The 21,666-nt window shown below is 43.1% G+C and overlaps 1 protein-coding gene and 1 pseudogene across 5 annotated transcripts; both read left to right on the top strand.

Moving 5' to 3' along the window:
* The first annotated feature begins 611 nt into the window (after positions 1 to 611).
* LOC115113565 (fibrous sheath CABYR-binding protein-like) lies at positions 612 to 6,435 on the top strand (annotated as a pseudogene).
* A 681-nt stretch (positions 6,436 to 7,116) lies between these two features.
* On the top strand, positions 7,117 to 21,173 carry pknox1.1 (pbx/knotted 1 homeobox 1.1). Of its 5 annotated transcripts, none has more exons than XM_029641414.2 (11): positions 7,117 to 7,206; positions 8,951 to 9,014; positions 10,603 to 10,712; positions 10,926 to 11,097; positions 11,397 to 11,585; positions 12,002 to 12,146; positions 12,392 to 12,489; positions 12,672 to 12,800; positions 14,044 to 14,120; positions 14,299 to 14,462; positions 17,013 to 21,173. In XM_029641414.2, the coding sequence occupies exons 2-11, from the start codon at positions 8,961 to 8,963 to the stop codon at positions 17,192 to 17,194; spliced, it is 1,320 nt and encodes a 439-aa protein (XP_029497274.1). In that variant the 5' UTR covers positions 7,117 to 7,206; positions 8,951 to 8,960; the 3' UTR covers positions 17,195 to 21,173. The 5 variants fall into 5 exon arrangements, with proteins under 5 accessions (XP_029497274.1, XP_029497265.1, XP_029497257.1 ...); XM_029641405.2 differs by lacking the exon at positions 7,117 to 7,206 and adding an exon at positions 7,239 to 7,549; XM_029641397.2 differs by lacking the exon at positions 7,117 to 7,206 and adding an exon at positions 7,239 to 8,406.
* Positions 21,174 to 21,666: the final 493 nt, after the last annotated feature.

Raw genomic sequence — 21,666 nt, 5'->3', positions numbered from 1 at the left:
CATCAGCTTTCAGAGCAGCTCACAGATCATTGCACCTGTACATAGCCCATCTGTAAATAGCCCATCCAACTACCTCATCCCCATATTGTTTTTTTGCTCCTTTGCACCCAAGTATCTCTACTTGCACATTTATCTTCTGCACATCTATCACTCCAGATTTTGATGGCTAAATTGTAATTACTTTGCCACTACGGCCTATTTATTGCCTTACCTCCCTAATCTTACTTCATATGCCCACATTGTATATAGATTTTTTTTCTATTGTTATTGACTGTACGTTTGTTTATTCCATGTGTAACTCTGTGTTGTTGTTTGTGTCGCACTGCTTTGCTTTATCTTGGCCAGGTCGCAGTTGTAAATGAGAACTTGTTCTTAACTGGCCTACCTGGTTTAATAAAGGTGAAGTAAAACATTTAAAAAGGATATCAGAATTCTAAATTGTTAACTACCTTTCTATTATGAGAATTAACATATGGAGTATATACTTTTTACTATGGCACAAATTAAACAATTGTTAAAATCCACTGAAGTCGTATTTTTATCACCCTTTCAAAGAGGAACTAATTTCGTTCCCAGACACTTCCGTCCAAATGTGCGTGCCTGGGGAGGAGCTTACAGGGCAATATAATTGTTGTGTTTCCCCACGGAAAATAAAAAACGGAGCACCAAAATGGCGACCTCCTTACTTCGGCTAGGACGACTGGGGTCTCTCAAGGTACTATTCGTTGTTTATTGTCTAAACATGTTTTTCTTCAGTTGTCATTTCGATTATTTTTCAAAGAACATTTTCGTTAGTTGATTGGTTTGTACAGTAATCAACGTATCGTAACCGTTTTCTTTTAACATTAGCTAGCGTCCTTCTGTCCTGTTGACCGAAGGCGCAAGACTGCTAGCTGTATTTTACCATCCTCTACAACTCATTTTTTGAGACTATGCTTCATCGTGCTCATTAATAAGATTTAAGCTAGATATTTAGGTTACCTTGTTATTGAATAACGTTAATTCAAAATTAGCTTCTCCTGGTCTCATTGTTAAGCTTGAAACGTTTGGTAGACAATTCCAGAAGGAGCTGGCAAGTGGGCATTAACAGACTGGAACGCAGGGCTAGGCTAATGAATGCTGAATTTACAACATTAAAAAATGGTATGTATTTCTTTCTGTTTAGGTTCTCCAGAAAGAGAGCTGGGGCCTTTTGAGGAGCTCCTCTGCCGCGGCATTCTGCACCAAGGCTGGGGAGCCAAAGAAAGCTGTTAAGGCAACGACTACAATTAAGAGTGCGGCTATTTAAAAATCAAATCATTTACGTTAATATGTTCTATTCTGGGTCCTTTTTATTCTCCCCTAGGTAACAATAACGGCATTTCTTTCTCAGGTATAGCCCACACTTAGAGTGTCTCCCTGATGTGCCAATATAACCACATTCCGGAATCTTACAGATAAACCATGACCATTTCCTAAAGCCAATTCTACTTCTCTTTTAAACATTTGCTTGATTGCACTGGAACCGGGATTAAGGATGCATTAACTGGTTAACAAATAGTCACTTTTTTCTCCAAACAATAAAATTATGTGACCAACAGAAAATACTATTAGATATCTCTATATAATGACCAGATGCTTATTTCCCTGCCCTAACAATGGTAGTCATCCCGAGGCTGGAAGGCAGGTGACACAGAAAAGCATTGGGCTTGTTTTGGACAGATTTTGGGCTAGAGTTAAACATCTCGCTTTGTCTCTTCTCTGATACTATGCATGCATACAAGGACCAGACATTTTTCATTAAGAGCTTAATTGGAAACATGCAACAATAGAACGCTTGTCGTCTAACAGTCAAAAATATATAGCCTAGTATTGATTAGGATTGTGCCTTCGGCTTCTGGACAACGGAAGAAAGTGCATATGAACCAGATCAGGAGAGAAATGCTGGGTAATGGCATCAGGAAGTCTTTATAAAATAGTTTCTATGGATGGATTTTTCTCAGGGTTTCTTTTCCAAGGTAAGACGACTCATTATTTGAAGTAAAGCTTTCAGACAGTTCCTGCCTCAAGCACACATTGCAAAGTGGTGGGTGATACGCAGATGGCAAATGGTAGGCTTTATTTACGAGTTGAGATTGACAAATAAAAATAGTGCCTTTTTAAAAAATCGTGTCCATCAAAATTTTTAACACGCGATTGCATTTAGAAATGTTATTTGTTGCGCAATGATTGGGCTTTCAAAAGCATGTTTCACTCCAGTGAGGAGCTACTCTGACGCTGCCTGACAGGTGGTAGGCTATTATGCTCCTCAAACTGAATGAATAAGATGCGTGACGACTAATGAAAATACATGCGCACCAATTTCATCCCACAAAATTATGGAAATTAACCCATAGACCGCTAAGCATTAACCGGTTAAAATGTATTTTTAGCAGCTCGCCGATTTAACTGTTAACATCCCTGAAATCCCTAACAGGGATGTATCATAAGAATCTAGAGAATGTAATTTTACAATGGTTAAACTAGTTCCACAGTAGCTTTGGTGTCAGGAGTTTTCTGTGTTGTGTTTGGCATAGGTGGTTTTATTTGGAGACCAGCCTCCTGGTTGTGAGGACTTACTGATTAGGCTATATACTCTTACATTTTTTTTGTGTAACTTATTCCATTTACCATTTCTTAATCCCTAGAGGCCTCAGAAGAGGGGGCTGCACTACAAGCCTACAACACCACGGTTGCCTTCCCCGTTAAGCTTTCAGCCTCAGGACTTTCCCCAGCACAGGCTCTAGGTGAAATTGAATCAGTGGCTAGCCCCGTCACTGCTGAAACAATAGTAGCCGCAGCTGCAGAACCAGCTACCTTTTCCACTTCTGCAAGCCATGCTGACGCTATGCCTGCTGAAACTGCTGTGGCTGAAGAAACCGCTAGTCCTGCTGTACATGTGGCCGCTCCAGTCATAGAGGTGGCTAAGTCTGCCCCTGCTTCTGAGAGTGTTGCAGAGATCACATCCCTTGTCACGGAGAAGGCCGCAGCACCAGAGACACCAGTAGTAGAATCCACAACACCAGTTGCCAAGGCCGCAGTAGTCGCTGACGCTGTTGCAGAAGCTGCTCCAGTTGCTGAGGCTGTTGCCAGTGATGCCGCCCCAGTTGAAGCAGTCGTGGCAGAGGCTCCTTCAGTTGCGGAGGCTGTCGCCGAATCTGCTCCAGTCACTGACAATGCTGCTCCCATCGTCGATTCTGCTCAACCTGTAATTGACGCCGCCACCACCAAAGTCACGGATGCTGCTCCCCCAGTTGCTGAGCCTGTCGTTGCTACCAGTGATGAATCTCCCGTGCCAGAAGATATTCCAGTTTCAGCCTCTGCCGATCCACCTTCAGTTGATGCTGCAGCCTCCACTGAACCTGGAGCCCCAGCCGTTGAATCCTCATCCAGTGATTCTGACTCCGACTCCTCTGACTCTGACACCGACTCTGATGATGATGATGAGATGTCCAAAGTGAAATCAAAGGCAAAACCAGAAATCCAAGCAGAAAAAAAGAAAGACTCAGAAAAGGAAGCAGTGGCTTTGGCCAGCGACGCTGAGGAGGTGGCAGTGACGTCTGATGCCATCCTTGTGGCCACTGCCAAAGCTGTGCAAGAAGCTACACCTGCGCTGACTCTGAACGCCGTTCCTGAAACTGTCAAGGACGAAGCACCAGAAGTTGTAGCCGAAGCAGCACCAGAAGTCACCAAAGAAGTTCAAGCGGCCGCTCCAGAAATTGCAAGTGCTGAGCTGGTTGACCCCACCTCTGTCCTGGAAGCCGACCCAGCGAAAGCTACCCTGGAGGTTGGCCCTGAAACTGCTCCTGCTACAAGTTTTGAGGAGCTAGTAGACTCTGCCCCTGAGATGTCTAGTGTACCCAAAGAGATTTTTGCAGAAGCTGCTCCAGAGGTTAAAGTGACGCCTCCAGAAGTCACCGCTGCACCAGAAGTCACTCCAAAAGTTGTACTGGAAGCAGCAGAAGAAGCATCTGAAGCTGCCCCTGTAGAAATTGCTGCTGAAACCCTTGTTGAACCTACGGCGGAAGATGCACCGGCCGTTGCTAAAGCTGCCCCAGTTGAAGCCGCAGCAGAGGTGCTGGTAGACATCGCCCCTGTAGTGGCTGGAGCCGCAGCAGAGGTGCTGGTAGACATCGCCCCTGTAGTGGCTGGAGCCGCAGGAGAGGAGCTGATTGCAGAGGCCCTGGCTGAGGCAGAACCGAATGAGACCTCAGAGGGTATACACAACACCTCGTCTAAATCCTACTCTTTCTCTCCTCTGTGGACTTTTCCAACCACAGATGGCCATATTTCTTTAAACTGTCCTTCATAACACACAGGGTTAAATGTTAATACGTTGTAAATCACATGAGTGGTTTAGCTGTAGCTTCTACATTTTTTTGTTGCAGTTTTCTTTTGTCATTTAATTGACTGTAGCTATCTGTATTGCCATTCATAATGTGTAAGGCAAATTTCTTAAGTGAAAGTATACTCATTTCACACAACGTGATACTTTAGCTACTTCAGCCAAGTGTGAGACGCATGTTTGAATTGTATGCTTTTCACCTTAGCCCTGCCTGCTTGCCTTGCAATTTAACTCTCTTGTTATATACTGAGGGTTCCCAGTTGGGACTTTGGGTCTGTATTTGCATAATTTTATTTACAAAAGCTTTGCCTTTTTAATACCTTGCCTGCACTTTGCCTCGAGAGGTTCATACTGTGAATGTTTTGGAGGACACTGCGATGCATGGTATTTGACTGACTCACATTGGACTCTTCACACAAACAAAAACCTAAACTAATCCTGCTCTGTTTCCTCCCCTCACTCTTATGACTCGTTGATCTCCCAGGTGGGGCACACCTGCTCTCTGTCCATATGTCTCACCTTCCTTTCTTTATCCACCTCTACTCCCAGGGTGTTTTGGTTTTATTTACTGTATTTGGTATATTATTCTCTCATGTCCATTGACACATATGTATTTGGATTCTGGGTTGTATGCTATGGTGTACATGCTAAATGCTAAGGCGTACTGTACATGCTAATGCTAAGGCGTACTGTACATGCTAAGGTGTACTGTACATGCTAATGTTAATGTTACAGTGAACCAGCCTCCCACCCTTGACTCCAGCTTGAAGAACTGAAGCTGGGAGTGATCACTCATTGGTCTCCTTTCACTTCTTTCTCCCACTTTCTTTCTCTGGACTTGTGTGGATATGCATGCTGTCAACTAATGAAAATGTCTGTATATGCACATGAGGTGGAAGGTGTCATTTTGCGTATGACCGTCACCTAACTTATTTCAGTGTGATTGGATTTGGACCTGTTAACCCTCTTTAAAAAAAAAAAAATGTTTTTTAAGCCTGCCGTTTCAAATAGGCGAGTTGTCCCCAACAAATCAGCTTACAATATTGCAGTAGTATTTGAGTAATGGTCTAGGTATTGTCCAATTTTGGTATTTTTAACAAAAAAAACATGACAACTTGTGTATAAAACCTTATTTGATATTGTCAAGAATAATCCTACTTCAAGGATAATACATTTATTTTTTACATGCTGCCCAATTGACAATGTCTCATTCATGCTTCTGCCAAAGTTATATTTGTATGCCAGTTTAGTTTTCTAATTGGCTGTTAGTGCCCTTTTGCTATCCTCATTCTCCCCTTTACTTCCCAGAAGGTTGTGCTGTAGACAAAGGCTGATGTGAATGGCCTTAGCATCCAATCTCCAGGCTCTATAGGTGGGGATACATCCTTAACACTGTAGAAAATGCCCCACCATAAATTACTTTTGTCAAATGGGTGAATATTTAAATGTAAACTTTAAAAAAAAAAAGTTAGACATTTTTAAGATAAGTAAATGTTGTGTCATTTATGGGCATCACTTTTTGTGGCTAGTGATTATACTTTTAAAACATATTTTCTATTCCTTATGAGAATGGTTTTCTGCTCAATGTTTTTTTTGTTGACAGTTGCCGGGGCTCCGAATAACACTAAAACCAAATGCAACTCACCAATTCGCAAACCTCCTTTTTCTACCTTTGGGTTCAGTACCCTTATGCCTGTGCTGTGTCTTATACCCGTCTCTATGTTCTACCCCCTTCAGCTGCACCTCCAGAGCCAGCCCCCGAGCCATTCGACAACAGCACTTATAAGAACCTCCAGCACCACAACTACAACCACTACACCTTCGCAGACCTGGACCTGGAGATGGCCAAGTACCGTCTGCCCCAGCCCCCTCCGGTAGACCCTCCCCCAGGCACTGAGACAGCCTGGAACCCAGGCCCCATGTCCCCAGACAGCATGTCTCTGATCCCACTGACCACCCCATGTCTTTTTTTTTTTAGAAGGATAATGATTTTGACTTGTACTTTATAGTCCCTAAGATGTGCTTGTAATTCTGTTAAAATAAATCTATTATATTAAACTACACAAAATGGATCTGAGGCGTTGAGATATTTTGTATTGTTTGAGGTTTTTCTCTCATTTTTATAATAAGGGGGAAATATTTAACATTGTTTCTTTGCCGGGTTCTGCGTCGGGTTCATTTGAATAGTGCTGTATATGCAAATATTTTTAATCTACATTCTATTTTAATGACTTCAGATTTTTGACTCTCTCTGATCGTTCAGTACACATCCCGTTGACCTAATTATCGCAGCAGTACAATCACAACACTGCACATCTGAGAATGGATCTTTGTCTGTAATAATACATTACCCACTGATGTGGGAGGAGGATAAGGCTCCTTGTAAAAGTCACAATGTCAAGTTAATTACATTCATTTCATTGTTATAACAAATCAAATGTATTTATAAAGCCCTTCGTACATAAGCTGGTATCTCAAAGTGCTGTACAGAAACCCAGCCCAAAAACCCAAACAGCAAGGCTTTTCATTTTGCATTGACCTAGATTAAAGAGCAGCAGTGGTTTATATTTTTGCCAGGCATTCAACCAGCAAGATAGGCCAGCATTGTAAATAAGAATTTGTTCTTAACTGACTTGCCTAGTGAAATAAAGGTTTAATAAAACCAAAAAAAATGCCTAGATTTGGGGCGAGAACAAGGCACACCGGACGTCACATCTCCTCCCCGTCTCTATAAATATTCATGAGACAAATATCCTGCGTGACCATGCGCGATGACGCAGCACGACAACTGCGGATCCCGATTGCTGCAGCCGCTTGTCAGTGTGACGAAGATTGGCACTCAGGTAAGCTGTCACTCAAAATCTTCTTTTTTCCGTTCCCTATCAATCAAACCAATCTGGGCCGCACAGAATAATGCTTAGGGCAAAAGCTCGGGAGGTGGGGAGGCCAGTGGAGTTCATGTAGCATTGAATAGATGACCGGAGCCAAGGAAGATGGAAATTACTCGAGGAAAAAAAAAATGTCGGCGTTTTAGGGAGAGGAGGAGGAGGGGGGTGGGAAAGAAGGATTCTGAAAAAGCAAGGGCGACAGCTAGAAGCAAGGCCCCAGCCAGTGTACCCTCTTACAGTTGAATCGCGAGTGGCACAGGGGAGGGATAGGCAGCTGTCCCTTGCTTGATTGATTGATGTGGGCAAGATTTTTTCGAACTAAAATTAGAAACTAATATTTATAAATACGTTTACGAATAGCAATACTATTTTAATACAATGTCAATGCATATGGGATGAAATACGCACTTTATATGCACTTTAATCCAGCAACATTTTGTCATGTTACTGTATTTTCGCGCAGTTACCTGTGAAAGCGGCAGCTGATCCGTCTCAGACACCGCTGTAAATATGGCGCTTCTGCTTAACTTCACCTTTGCAAACTAACGTTTTAAAACAAGGACTCTTCACTTGGTGTTGCGGCCATGAAAAGAGTTAATGCATATTACATTTAGTTCACATTTGAGGCTGTTATCGCCTAATTCAGTGGGCAAAAGGAACCATTTGCAATTTATTAGCTAGTAAGCTAACTAGCTAGATAGTTGCTTTCGTAAATAAACCAGCTAACGTTAGCTATTTTGTTTAGCGACCTTGTCTTGAACAAGTAAACGTTCGCAATAAATGTAGTTTAAAGTTCTCTGAAACTGAATTTTTACTTCACTGAATTGTCTCACTCCGAAAGCTTTACCTTCATATGATTGAAAGCTAATCCAATAATTGCTTGCTATTGCTAAACCATCAAGAAGCTCTACTAGTTGGCTTTGTTGCGGCGAGAAATGGCAGCAGTCGGGTTTTAACATGGTGGGTGTGTGCCATCAGTCGGGTTTTAACATGGTGGGTGTGTGCCATCAGTCGGGTTTTAACATGGTGGGTGTGTGCCATCAGTCGGGTTTTAACATGGTGGGTGTGTGCCATCAGTTAGGACCGTGGACATTAACCTGGTTTCACGATAAGACATGTATGATTCGCACCAATGTCGTATCCTTGCACACGAACGTAAGTCAAAGACATGCACAAAGCTGTACATTTCGAATGCAAGCGTATAAACTACATAACATTTTGTCCCCCCCCCCTTATAGCCTTTGTTTCCTAAGCCATTTATATGTAAATATACATGCATGTTTCATTCTCGTTTTGACGAATACCTTACAGTCAAATAGGTAGCTGCATTATCGTGTATGTTGCACTACAGGGAGTAGATTATCTCTGTCAGAGCAATCCAGCATTGCCTTGTTCTATTCATAAACATGGACAATTAATCAAGTGTAAAAGTGGAATGTAATCGTGTTTAGGCCATTAAAAACATTCTTTATTTCTATGGTTTAGACTACAATAAGGGTAAAATATTTATAGCACTTGGTCTTTCAAAGAGGGAAAAACAATTCAATAGATTAGAATAGAATATTGTTTACCAAATACAAATGTCAGTTTTTGTAACTTGTCCCGTTTTCAAATAATCTCCATTTATCATGAAGAGTAATTTATACTATAATAGCCTTTTTGAATTCTCAACAGTGTGTGGACCTATGTGTTTTTCTAGGTCCGCCAACATGATGGCTGCCCAGTCGGAATCCATAGACGAGTACCTGGAGGGAGAGCAGCAGGTGGGTCAGAAGGACAAATTTAGTCTGAGGCTCAGCTTTGCGGCCTACTTAAACCACGAGCATGGGTGTAAGGGAAGATTTGAAGTTCTTGAGTTGCTTATTTGAAGTTTGGCAATATTTTTTATCCATCATCAATGTACAAAAAAAAAAAAAGTAGAACTACTGCCATTTTTACCTGCAGAATGTTTTTGGGTGTATTGTAATTCCTGAAAAGATGTATTACTATGTATTTAGAATGTATTGCCACAACTACAGATGAGTAGCTTCTATCCCAAGCGATAAGGCTGCTGAACAATTAATCAAATGGCCACCTGGACTATTTGCATTGACCCCTCCCCCCTTTGTTTTCACACTGCTGCTACTCACTGTTTATTATCTATATCACTTCACCCCTACCTACATGTACAAAGGACCTCAATTACCTCAACTAACCTGTTTATTATCTATGCATAGTCACTTCACCCCTACCTACATGTACATATGACCTCAACTAACCTGTTTATTATCTATGCATAGTCACTTCACCCCTACCTACATGTACAATGACCTTGACTAACCTGTACCCCTGCACATTGACTCTGTACTGGTACCCCCTGTATATAGCCACGTTATTGTTACTTAATTTTTTACAATTTTACATTCGTTTATTTATTAAATATTTTCTTAACTCTATTTTCTTAACTGCATTGTTGGTTAAGGGCTTGTAAGTAAGCATTTCACAGTAAGGTCTACTCCTGTTTTATTTGGCCTATGTGACAAATAAGATTTTATTTTGATTTGAGAAAATGGTGAGGACATATCAATGTGAGGTTTTCCTGCTCTAGCAAAAACACATTTTTAGAACATTTGCTCTCAATCAAAGCCATTGTTGGTTCAATGACATGGCTGGAGATGGGATTTATGCTCTTAGAAGTGAGCCTGGCTAGCTGCTGGTAGGCAGTGTGAAAATATGAGAGGAGGAGCACGTGAAGGTGTCTTGAATTAATTAGCTCAAAGACAAGCTTGGTGCACCTATCGGTAATGGATAAACATGATATGCCACGACTCATCTTTTTATTCGACTCCTGTCCAAAGAGATACTGACAACCTCTGTATCATTCACCCATTTGAGAATAATTTAGGAAGGCTATTTCCTTCCATTGTGTACTGAGAAAACAGTCCTCCAACCTATTACCAATGCCAACAGTCCTCCAACCTATTACCAATGCCAACAGTCCTCCAACCTATTACCAATGCCAACAGTCCTCCAACCTATTACCAATGCCAACAGTCCTCCAACCTATTACCAATGCCAACAGTCCTCCAACCTATTACCAATGCCAACAGTCCTCCAACCTATTACCAATGCCAACAGTCCTCCAACCTATTACCAATGCCAACAGTCCTCCAACCTATGCCCAATGCCAACAGTCCTCCAACCTATTACCAATGCCAACAGTCCTCCAACCTATTACCAATGCCAACAAGACCAATCTTCTCACGGCTTATTTAGTAGTTGTTGAGGCATTGGTTCTGAGCGTTACCTAACCACTACTATTGCTCCTCATTCTGCTTTCATCTCATCTCCCTCGCTCCCCTTTCTCTCCAGATGCTGGGGGCGGAGCAGGCGGACGGTGACGAGGGTTTGGATGCAGCCTCCAGTCCAACCCCCACTGAGCCCCAGACCCCCATGGATGTAGATAAGGCTTCCATATACCGGTACACCCCCTGACTCTGTTGGCCCCCTGACAAAGCTTTGGTCAACACCCACCTCAATTACTTTCAAAAAGGAAATGCTGCTGCAGTCGGTCGTAGATGTTGTCGGGGCTTATGTGCCCTACTAATGAAAATTTTGAGTGAACACGACCACATGTAACATAAAAGTAAATTATGGCAATTTAGTGACGTCTCTTCCTGTGTGTGTTGTTGCAGGCATCCCTTGTTCCCTCTCCTGGCCCTGCTCTTTGAGAAATGTGAGCAGTCTACACAGGGCTCAGACTGCGTCACGTCAGCCAGCTTCGACGTGGACATTGAGAACTTCGTCCGTAGCCAGGAGAAGGAGGGCAAAGCCTTCTTCAGTGAGGACCCTGATCTCGACAATCTGGTGACCTCCCTCATTTGCTGTTAATATTCTTTGAATGATTTTCCATCACAATGACCTCTAGTGACACTATTTGTACATTTTAGCAAATGACACATGGGAAGTGAGCTACTGTTTTATTGGCTCTGTTTGATGAAGCCGGTTGGCCACATATAAACATTACAACAGCCTTATACCAAAGTATCTACCAGTGGAATAAATGGTGAATTTACTATAACAGCCTACTATGCACATGCCATTTTCAATGAAAACGTCCTGGCCTCTCATAACTCCTCTCCCTGACCTGACCTTTGACCCCCTAGATGGTGAAGGCCATCCAGGTGCTGCGGATCCACCTGCTGGAGCTGGAGAAGGTCAGCGACCTGTGTAAGGACTTCTGCAGCCGCTACATCTCCTGCCTCAAGACCAAGATGAACAGCGAGACGCTGCTGAGTGGAGAACCTGGCAGCCCCTACTCATCTGGACAGGGTTTCTCCCCCACCAAGATACAGGTACACACACCCTGCCATACAGATATATTTTGCTGCCGACATAAACACCCATTATGAATCCACAATACACACACCCTTATATACTGCAATACACACACCCTTGTATACTGCAATACACACACCCTTGTATACTGCAATACACACACCCTCGTATACTGCAATACGCACACCCTTGTATACTGCAATACGCACACCCTTGTATACTGCAATACGCACACCCTTGTATACTGCAATACGCACACCCTTGTATACTGCAATACGCACACCCTTGTATACACACACTGAATCTGTAAAACATAGATCACACCTTGCCTATTATATACACACATGATGCTATATATTGACCCATGAAGATTCCGTTTAACCTGTGTGTGTGTGTGTGTGTGTGTATGTGTGTGTGTGTGTGTGTCGTGCAGACGTCCAGCTCTTTCACAGGAACCCTCAGTCCCCAGGGGATTGTGGTGCCAGCATCGGCCCTGCATCAAGGCAACGTCACCGTGACAACAGTCAACCCCACACAGGTTATAGCAGGTATGTCACCCTGGCATACAACAACCACAGGTAGAGCCTCAGCCGCCAACCCCCACCGCCCTCACCTCAATAAGAATCACAGTGGCGGTTTCCCAACCACAGATTAAGTTTAGTCCTGGATTATATTTCAATGGAGAGTCCAGGACGAGCGAGGCTTAATCTGTGTGCCCGGAAACCGGCCCTTAGCGTACAGCTGTCTGTTTCTGTACCAGCAGTTTCTGAAAATAAATAAGGACTACTCTGAAAGCATTGTTGGGTCCTTGTGTTTCCTCCAGGTGGCACAGTCTACCAACCAGTCACAGTAGTCAACTCACAGGGCCAGGTGGTGTCACAGACACTCTCGCCCCAGACCATATGCATCCAGAACACACAGGTAAGACACACACATCTGGATGCTAACATTTACTGCCTTCTGAACAGCCCCCCCCCACGGTGCCCCGCTGAACAGCCCCCCACGCTACCCAGCTGAACAGCCCCCACGCTGAACAGCCCCCCCCTCCCCACACGGTGCGTAAATGTGAAAGAATATGGGAACCTCACTGTAACTTTATTCAGCTCCAGCTGCAGCTCAACCAGGACCTGAGTTTCTTCAACCACGACGACAGCTCACCCAAGAACAAGCGTGGCGTTCTTCCCAAACAAGCCACCAACGTCATGCGCTCCTGGCTCTTCCAGCACATCGGGGTGAGTAGAACACAGGCACACTCTATAGGTTTACAACCTGGAACGATTCTGGGATTTGATTGGCTTGGCTTGCAGTGCAAGATGAAAACACTAACTACTTAAAGGAAAGGTCCACCCATTTTGAATGTTATATTGTTTTTGTACATCTCTGAGTGATGTTCTATCTATTCCCTGGGTCATTTCATGTTTTAATTTGTAGCTTGAGTTATTGGCGTTTTTAAGCAGGCAGAAACCTAGCCAGTATGACGTAGTATTGTGATAAAGTCTCTCTCACTACCCTGGAATACGACTTTTAGATGGTGAAAACGTCTATCATACATGTCAGATTTCAATACTGGCCGATACCATAACTCGGGAGGATGTCTTCTCTCGTATGAGCCTATGATCGTATTTTTACGATACTCCTACCTCGGAGAAATGTGTAATTTAAGCACATTTCTCCTTTGTCTGCCTCTTCAGTCCTGGTTGCATTGCATGGTGCCGTTGCCAGAGATATTATAGAAAAGAGATAGTAATCCAATGAATGAAGGAACGAATAATGCCCCACCCAGCAGACTGTCGACCAATTGCGTTCACGTTGTCATGCTGCGTCACGCGGTTGCCAAGCTAATCGTCACACAATTCCTTCTAAAAGTCAAATGTCGAAAAACGTGCCTATTTTCCTCGAAAGTACAGAATGTTACGAATCCAAAGCTACATGATACTACAGATAACAGGTTAATTATCTCGGAAGAAAATTGTAAAGTTGTACATGTTGATGAAATTCGTGCTAATTTTTGGGTTTCGAGCCAGCGTCCAATAGACTCCCATTCACTCCGTGAAGGAGATTGCTTTTTGTCCCAGAATGGTCCAGATTGCACACGCCAACCCATTGACGTAGCATGGGCAAAGTTTCCCATCTCCTCAAAAGTATTTCTGCCTTTGAAAATGTCAGACTCCACTCTGTGAGCAAAATTACATGCTGATATGTTCTTTGGTATTATTGTGTGTAGCTAGCTAGCTAGCTGGCCAGCCCATAGAGAGAGCATTTCATTGTGGATTTGAGCTGCATCAGATTTCCACAAATGTTTTTCCCTGTTGCTACCAACCTTATTATGACGGCAAAGTGAAACATTTGTTCACAAAAAATATTGTTCTTAATATTGTTATTTAACACATTTAATTAGCGGTTTTGGGTGGATTTTTCCTTTTAATTACTTATTTTAATGGCTTTAATTGAATGACTTTTGTCTTATTTCTATAGCACCCCTACCCCACGGAGGATGAGAAGAAGCAGATCGCTACCCAAACTAACCTGAGCCTCCTCCAAGTCAATAACTGGTGAATTACATGAACCCATGCCACACTACCATGAACTATCACCTAAGACTATGAAATACTATAAAGAACGACCTCTCCTAGCGTGAACCAATCCAATAATGTGTCAAGTTTAGTTATTGGTCCAAACCCCTTGTTTCCCCTCTCGTGATTGGTCCAACCTTTCTTCCTTCTCTCTCAGGTTCATAAACGCGCGGAGGCGAATCCTGCAGCCCATGCTGGACGCCAGCTCTTCGGAGACACCCAAAACCAAGAAGAAACCTCCTCCGAACAGGCCGCTACAGCGCTTCTGGCCTGACTCCATCGCCACGGGGATGACCCAACAACAGGTCCAGATGCCAGATGGTACTTTAAAAAATAAATATTATTTCACCTTTATTTAACCAGGTAGGCTAGTTGAGATCAAGTTCTCATTTGCAACTGCGACCTGGCCAAGATAAAGCAAAGCAGTGTGACACAGACGACAACAACACAGAGTTACACATGGAATAAACAAACATACAGTCAATAATACAGTAGAAAAAGTCTATATACAGTGTGTGCAAATGAGGTAGGATAAGGGAGGTAAGGCAATAAATAGGCCATGGTGGCGAAGTCATTACAATATAACAATTACTGGAATGGTAGATGTGCAGAAGATGAATGTGCAAGTAGAGATACTGGGGTGCAAGATAAATAAATAGATACAGTGTGGGGATGAGGTAGGTAGATAGATGGGATATTTACGAATGGGCTGTGTACAGGTGCAGTGATCTGTGAGCTGCTCTAACAGCTGGTGCTTAAAGCTAGTGAGGGAGGTATAAGTCTCCAGCTTTAGTGATTTTTGCAGTTCGTTCCAGTCATTGGCAGCAGAGAACTGGAAGGAGAGGTGGCCAAAGGAAGAATTGGTTTTGGGGGTGACTAGAGAGATATACCTGCTGGAGCGCGTGCTACGGGTGTGTGCTGCTATGGTGACCAGTGAGCTGAGATAAGGTGGGGCTTTACCTAACAGAGACTTGTAGATGACCTGAAGCCAGTGGGTTTGGCGACGGATATGAAGCGAGGGCCAGCCAACGAGAGCGCACAGGTCGAAGTGGTGGGTCGTATATGGGGCTTTGGTGACAAAACGGATGGCACTGTGATAGACTGAATCCAATTTGCATTGAGTATCCCAGAGTAGTGACGCTGGACGGGCGGGCAGGTGCGGGCAGCAATCGGTTGATGAGCATGAATTTAGTTTTACTAGCGTTTAAGAGCAGTTAGAGGCCACAGAAGGAGAGTTGTATGGCATTGAAGCTCGTCTGGAGGTTAGTTAACACAGTGTCCAAAGAAGGGCCAGAGGTATACAGAATGGTGTCGTCTGCGTAGAGGTGGATCGGAGAATCACCAGCAGCAAGAGCGACATCATTGATGTATACAGATGTATACAGAGAATTGAACCCTGTGGCACCCCCATAGAGACTTCCAGAGGTCCGGACAACAGGCCCTCCGATTTGACACACTGAACTCTATCTGAGAAGTAGTTGGTGAACCAGGCGAGGCAGTCATTTGAGAAACCAAGGCTGTTGAGTCTGCCGATAAGAATGTGGTGATTGACAGAGTCGAAAGCCTTATCCAGGTCGATGTACGGCTGTAGAGTAATGTCTCTTATCGATGGCGGTTACGATATCGTTTAGGACCTTGAGCATGGCTGAGGTGCAACCATGACCAGCGCTGAACCAAGATTGCATAGCGGAGAAGGTACGGTGGGATTCGAAATGGTCGGTAATCTGTTTGTTAACTTGGCTTTCGAAGATCTTAGAAAGGTAGGGTAGAATAGATATAGGTCTGTAGCAGTTTGGCTCTAGAGTGTCTCCCCCTTTGAAGAGGGTGATGTCCGCGGCAGCTTTCCAATCAATGGGAATCTCAGACGATTCGAAAGAGAGGTTGAACAGGCTAGTTATAGGGGTTGCAACAATTTCAGCAGATCATTTTAGAAAGAGAGGGTCCAGATTGTCTAGCCTGGCTGATTTGTAGGGGTCCAGATTTCGCAGATCTTTTAGAACATCAGCTATCTGGATTTGGGAGAAGGAGAAATGGGGGAGGCTTGGGCGAGTTGCTGTGGGGGGTGCAGTGCTGTTGACCAGGGTAGACCGGTGGAAAGCATGGCCAGCCGTAGAAAAATGCTTATTGAAATTCTCAATTATAGTGGATTTATCGGTGGTGACAGTGTTTCCTATCCTCAGTGCAGTGGACAGCTGGGAGGAGGTGTTCTTATTCTCCATGGACTTTACAGTGTCCCAGAACATTTTTGAGTTTGTGCTACAGGATGCAAATTTCTGCTTGAAAAAGCTAGCCTTGGCTTTCCTAACTGCCTGTGTATATTTGTTCCTAACTTCCCTGAAAAGTTGCATATCACAGGGACTATTCGATGCTAATGCAGAACGCCACAGGATGTTTTTGTGCTGGTCAAGGGCAGACAGGTCTGGAGTGATCCAAGGTCTATATCTGTTCCTGGTTCTACATTTATTTATTTTTTTGGCATGTTTATTTAAGATGGTGAGGAAGATAGTTATAAAGTATAACCAGGCATCCTCTACTGATGGGATGAGGTCAATATCCTTCCAGGATACTCGGGCCAGGTCGATCAAGTACTGACTTGCTACACTACTCATTGGATAAGCACTGCTATGTATCAAGAGTTATTAGAACTGTTGGCTATACTTGTTTTTAAGGTAACTAGGCGCAAGCGCTTTCTGTAATGGAAATGATGGCCACAAGGAGAATTCAGTCACATGGCAAATTCAAGGCTCCCTTGTTAAAGCGACTTATTTCACAATGGGACTCACTTTGTGTGGAAATAAGTCACGATAGAAAAACATGAGCGCTGTCTGTGATGTCACGTGATGCGTCCTCTCCTGGTCATCTGTTCACCAGGAACCACGGTGATGATGAGTGTGGAGGGTCTCCGGAGCCTGACATCAGACGGTGCCGCGCTGGCCGTGCAGCAGGTGATGATGGGCGGGCACAGCGAGGACGAATCAGGAGACAGCGGGGACGAGGACGATGATGACGACATGGCTGGGCTGGGCCTGGACAACAGCGACTCCCTGCAGTAGGACACAGACGTACTGTTCTCACACACACGAAGACATACACACTTAAAAACAAACTTTAATATGTATATGTGTGTGTGTGTGTGTGTGTGTGTGTGTGGTGGTTAAGACCATCAACTGACCCATTATGTAGGTAGGCTGATAATGAATAAGGCGGGCTGATAATGAATTGCAACACACACTTAGAACCAAATCAGAGCCATTTTTGATGCTCTGCTAAAAATAGGATGGCTCAGATTATGTATGTACTGTTACTGTAGATAGACTGGTGTTGCATCGCGAGTACACAATGCAAGTATACGCTCTCGATCGGTTTACACAGAGCACAAGCACTGGACATACGGGATCACTCCTGATGTCCCTTTAATGAATGGAGTGTCTTGTGTGTGTGAGGAGTTGGATTTCAGAAAGCGTTTTTACTATGTCGTCTGCTTGTGTAGGCCAGTGTTTTTCTGTATAATATCATTGTATGTTCCAAAAGGCCGAGAACGGAAGCAGCAACAAACAAAGAAATCGAGTGTTAAAAAACACACTCTGAAGCTCCGTTACTAAATGTTGAATGATTTCTGATTTTTGGATTTAATCTCTTTGTTGGTTGCCAACACTTTCAAGTTGTATCTGTAATGGGTTTTGTTCACTTTGCATGCCTGTGTTTGACTACATGTGCCTACTCTGATTAGGACTGGCTTACAGGCAGAGCCCATGGTGTACAGGAAGACCCTATAGGTCCAGAAAAGCCCATTAGGAAAATTAAAGTAAAGAGGCTTATTTTTATATACAAACATGAGAAGTATGTTTTTTGTTTGGTGTTCTCTTGTTTTGTTTGGAATGTTTATGTACAAAAGTTTTGTTATTGAAACTAGCGGCCCTGTTTTCCAGGGTCCAATTAAGTTTTCTAAATATTGATGACAAATGAGAAGAAAAAAATTGATTATGTCAAATGGTTTTTAACACGATCCGAAAAAGCCTTATTTACAGTTAACTGCCAAAATAATGGAAACACTTAAGTAAATGAGGGATACAAAGTATATTTAAACCAGGGAGTTCTACACAGGGTCTGGTTTGGGAGTTTAATTAACACATTAGCATCCCATCTTGCTTAGGGTCAGGTATTAAAAATGCCCAGTTGCTGATTTATTATGGCTAGAAGAGGTCTCCGTGACTTTGAAAGAGGGGTCTCAAAGGAGCATGGTTTAAAGTGTGTGTGTGTGTTTGTCTCAGTTACCAGATCTCTACCAAATTGAACACTTATGGGAGATTGTGGAGCGATGCCTGAAACAGCGTTTTCCACCATCAATAGAACACCAAATGATGGAATGTCTCGTAGAAGAATGGTGTTGCATCCCTCCAGTAGAGTTCCAGAATGGTGTTGCACCCCTCCAGTAGAGTTCCAGAATGGTGTTGCACCCCTCCAGTAGAGTTCCAGAATGGTGTTGCACCCCTCCAGTAGAGTTCCAGAATGGTGTTGCACCCCTCCAGTAGAGTTCCAGAATGGTGTTGCATCCCTCCAGTAGAGTTCCAGAATGGTGTTGCACCCCTCCAGTAGAGTTCCAGAATGGTGTTGCACCCCTCCAGTAGAGTTCCAGAATGGTGTTGCACCCCTCCAGTAGAGTTCCAGAATGGTGTTGCACCCCTCCAGTAGAGTTCCAGAATGGTGTTGCACCCCTCCAGTAGAGTTCCAGAATGGTGTTGCACCCCTCCAGTAGAGTTCCAGAATGGTGTTGCATCCCTCCAGTAGAGTTCCAGACACCTGTAGAATCGACTTAACGGCACATTGAAGCTGTTCTGACGGCTCCTTCTGGCCCCTACACACTATTAAGTTGGGGTTTCCGTTATTTTAGCAGTTACCGGTATGTTCTTTTTGTAAAGACATAACTAATAGTGAAAAGCACAGAAAGCCTAACTAGTAGAAGCTACACTCCACTGCACTTCAGTATACTCCAGCATTTTGGGATTTGAGATCTCATGTTTATATGAGGAGACAGTACAGAAAGCCACCTCTTTTATTTGAGGGAATTTTCATACGTATCTTGTTTTTATAGTTTAGAAATTAATGCACTTTATGTATCTAGTCCCCTCCATTTGAATTACTATTAGGACAAATGAACTTTATCGTGTTTTAACAGTTTGTAAAACAAATTGTGGTATTTGGTCCCATATTCCTTGCACACAATGACTGCATCAATCTTGTGACTCTAGAAACTTGTTGGATGCATTTACAGTTTGTTTTGGTTGTGTTTCGGATTATATTGTGCCAAATAGAAATTATTTAAAAATATATATATATTTTACTTCTGTTTAACTAGAGACAAGTGAGTTAAGAACAAAATCTTATTTTCAATGACGGCCTAGGAACAGTGGGTTAACTGCCTTGTTCAGGGGTAGAATGACAGATTTTTACCTTGTCTGCTCAGGGATTTGATTTTGCTATCTTTCGTTTAATAGTCCAACTCTCTAACCACTAGGCAACCTATAGAAATTCATGGTGAATAGTGTAGTGTCATTTTGGAGTCACTTTTTATTGTAAATCAACACTGCTACGTTAATGTGGATGCTACCATGATTACGGATAATCATGAATTAATCGTGAATAATGATGAGTGAGGAAAGCTAAGGGCATAAATGTCATACCCCGCCAAAGAATGCTAACCTCTTGTTACTGGTAATGGTAAGAAGTTAGCATGTGTTGGGGGCATGATCTTTGTGAGTCTGTAGATGCATGAAGTGCATTCAATTTCTAAACTGTTAAACAGATATGTATGAAAATAGCCTCAAATAAAAGGTGACTTTCTGTACTGTCACTGTCAAATTAAACATTTTAGTGTCACGGTCCAAATAAATACATAGGGCTATAGGGAACGTAGACAACGGAAGCTAAACTACAGTAGAGTGGCATAGTAATATGTGACATTGACAATTGCAGTTGGGATTGAAATTCAGAAATATACTTGATTTGCAGTACCCTCATTTTCTGCAAACAAGTCCAGTTTTGCCAGTGTGTCATTTAAAAAAATATAAATCATTTATAGTAGTTCTGTAGATGTCACTCTCTTTTCAAGTGCACAGTTCAGTATACTACGCTTATTGCAACAGTCACAAGGAACGGAAATAGACATTATGGTACTCAGGCAGACAGATCCACAACACAGAGATACAGTACAGATGCAATCAGTCTAAAAAACCATGGCTATGTTGCATGCGTTTAATATTTGATTTATGTACATATACATATTGCATTAGAGGCAGAGAGCAGTAGGGATCCTCTGACCTCACAGGCAGCACATTGGTCCTCAGTTTGAGAAGGACTGGAGTTCTGTGGCTGATCTAGGGATAGCTTTTCCTTTAATGTTTTCCAAATGCGCCATCTAATATTATTGCATAAAGTTCAGGGCCTTTTATTGTTGGGAAAACCTGCACCAATATACTGTATATTTGCAATCTTATGCTTCTATTTTCTGTCATTCAGGAAAAACTGACATGAGATTTAGATCCCCACAGAGTGTTTCTGTCTCAGGGTCAGGTGGCTCTCAGCTGCTCTCTCTTTCTTTCTCTGTCTCTCTCTCTTTCTCTTTCTCTGTCTCTCTCTCTCTCTCTCTCTCTCTCTCTCTCTGTCTCTCTCTCTCTCTCTCTCTCTGTCTCTCTCTCTCACTGTCTCTCTCTCTCTCTGTCTCTCTGTCTCTCTCTCTGTCTCTCTGTCTCTCTCTCTCTGTCTCTCTCTCTCTGTCTCTCTCTCTCTGTCTCTCTCTCTCTCTCTCTCTGTCTCTCTCTCTCTCTCGCTCTCTCGCTCTCTCGCTCTCGCTCTCTCTCGCTCTCTCTGTCTCTCTCTCTCTCTCTCGCTCTCTCTCTCTCTCTTTCTCTGTCTCTCTCGCTCTCTCACATCTCTGCTGTTTTTTTTGTGTGTTTAAAAAAAATCTACTGTTGACTTTTCTCTGTTTTGCCTTAGAGCTTTTCTATTTTGGAATAAATTATGCTTAACCTCTTACTGTTGCGTTCCTCTGCCTTCATTGTGCTTGATAGTAGACACGATTCGTGACAAAAGTCAACCCGACAAAGGTTATGGCAGGTGTGCCAACATGGCGCCAAGCGTCGCCCATCCCTAACTTCATAGATGATATGACTGGGCTGGGTCTGGACAACAGCAATTAACATTCAATTCTCTGGCAACAGCTCTGTTGGACATTCCTGCAGTCAGCATGCCAATTGCACGCTCCCTCAAAACTTGAGACATCTGTGGCATTGTGTTGTGTGACAAAACTGCACATTTTAGAGTGGCTTTCTATTGTCCCCAGCACAATGCGCACCTGTGTAATGATCATGTTTAATCAACTTCTTGATATGCCACACCTGTCAGGAGGATGGATTATCTTGGCAAAGGAGAAACATTTCTGGGATCTATTATTTCAGCTCATGAAACATGGGACCAACACTACATGTGTTTCATATTTTTATTCATGAGTAAAAGAAGTCACAATTAA

This window comes from Oncorhynchus nerka, linkage group LG3, assembly GCF_034236695.1.
Source record: "Oncorhynchus nerka isolate Pitt River linkage group LG3, Oner_Uvic_2.0, whole genome shotgun sequence".
Lineage (NCBI taxonomy): Eukaryota > Metazoa > Chordata > Actinopteri > Salmoniformes > Salmonidae > Oncorhynchus > Oncorhynchus nerka.
The sequence above is the reverse complement of the archived record's forward strand: the minus strand, read 5'-3'. Positions and strand labels throughout refer to the sequence as shown.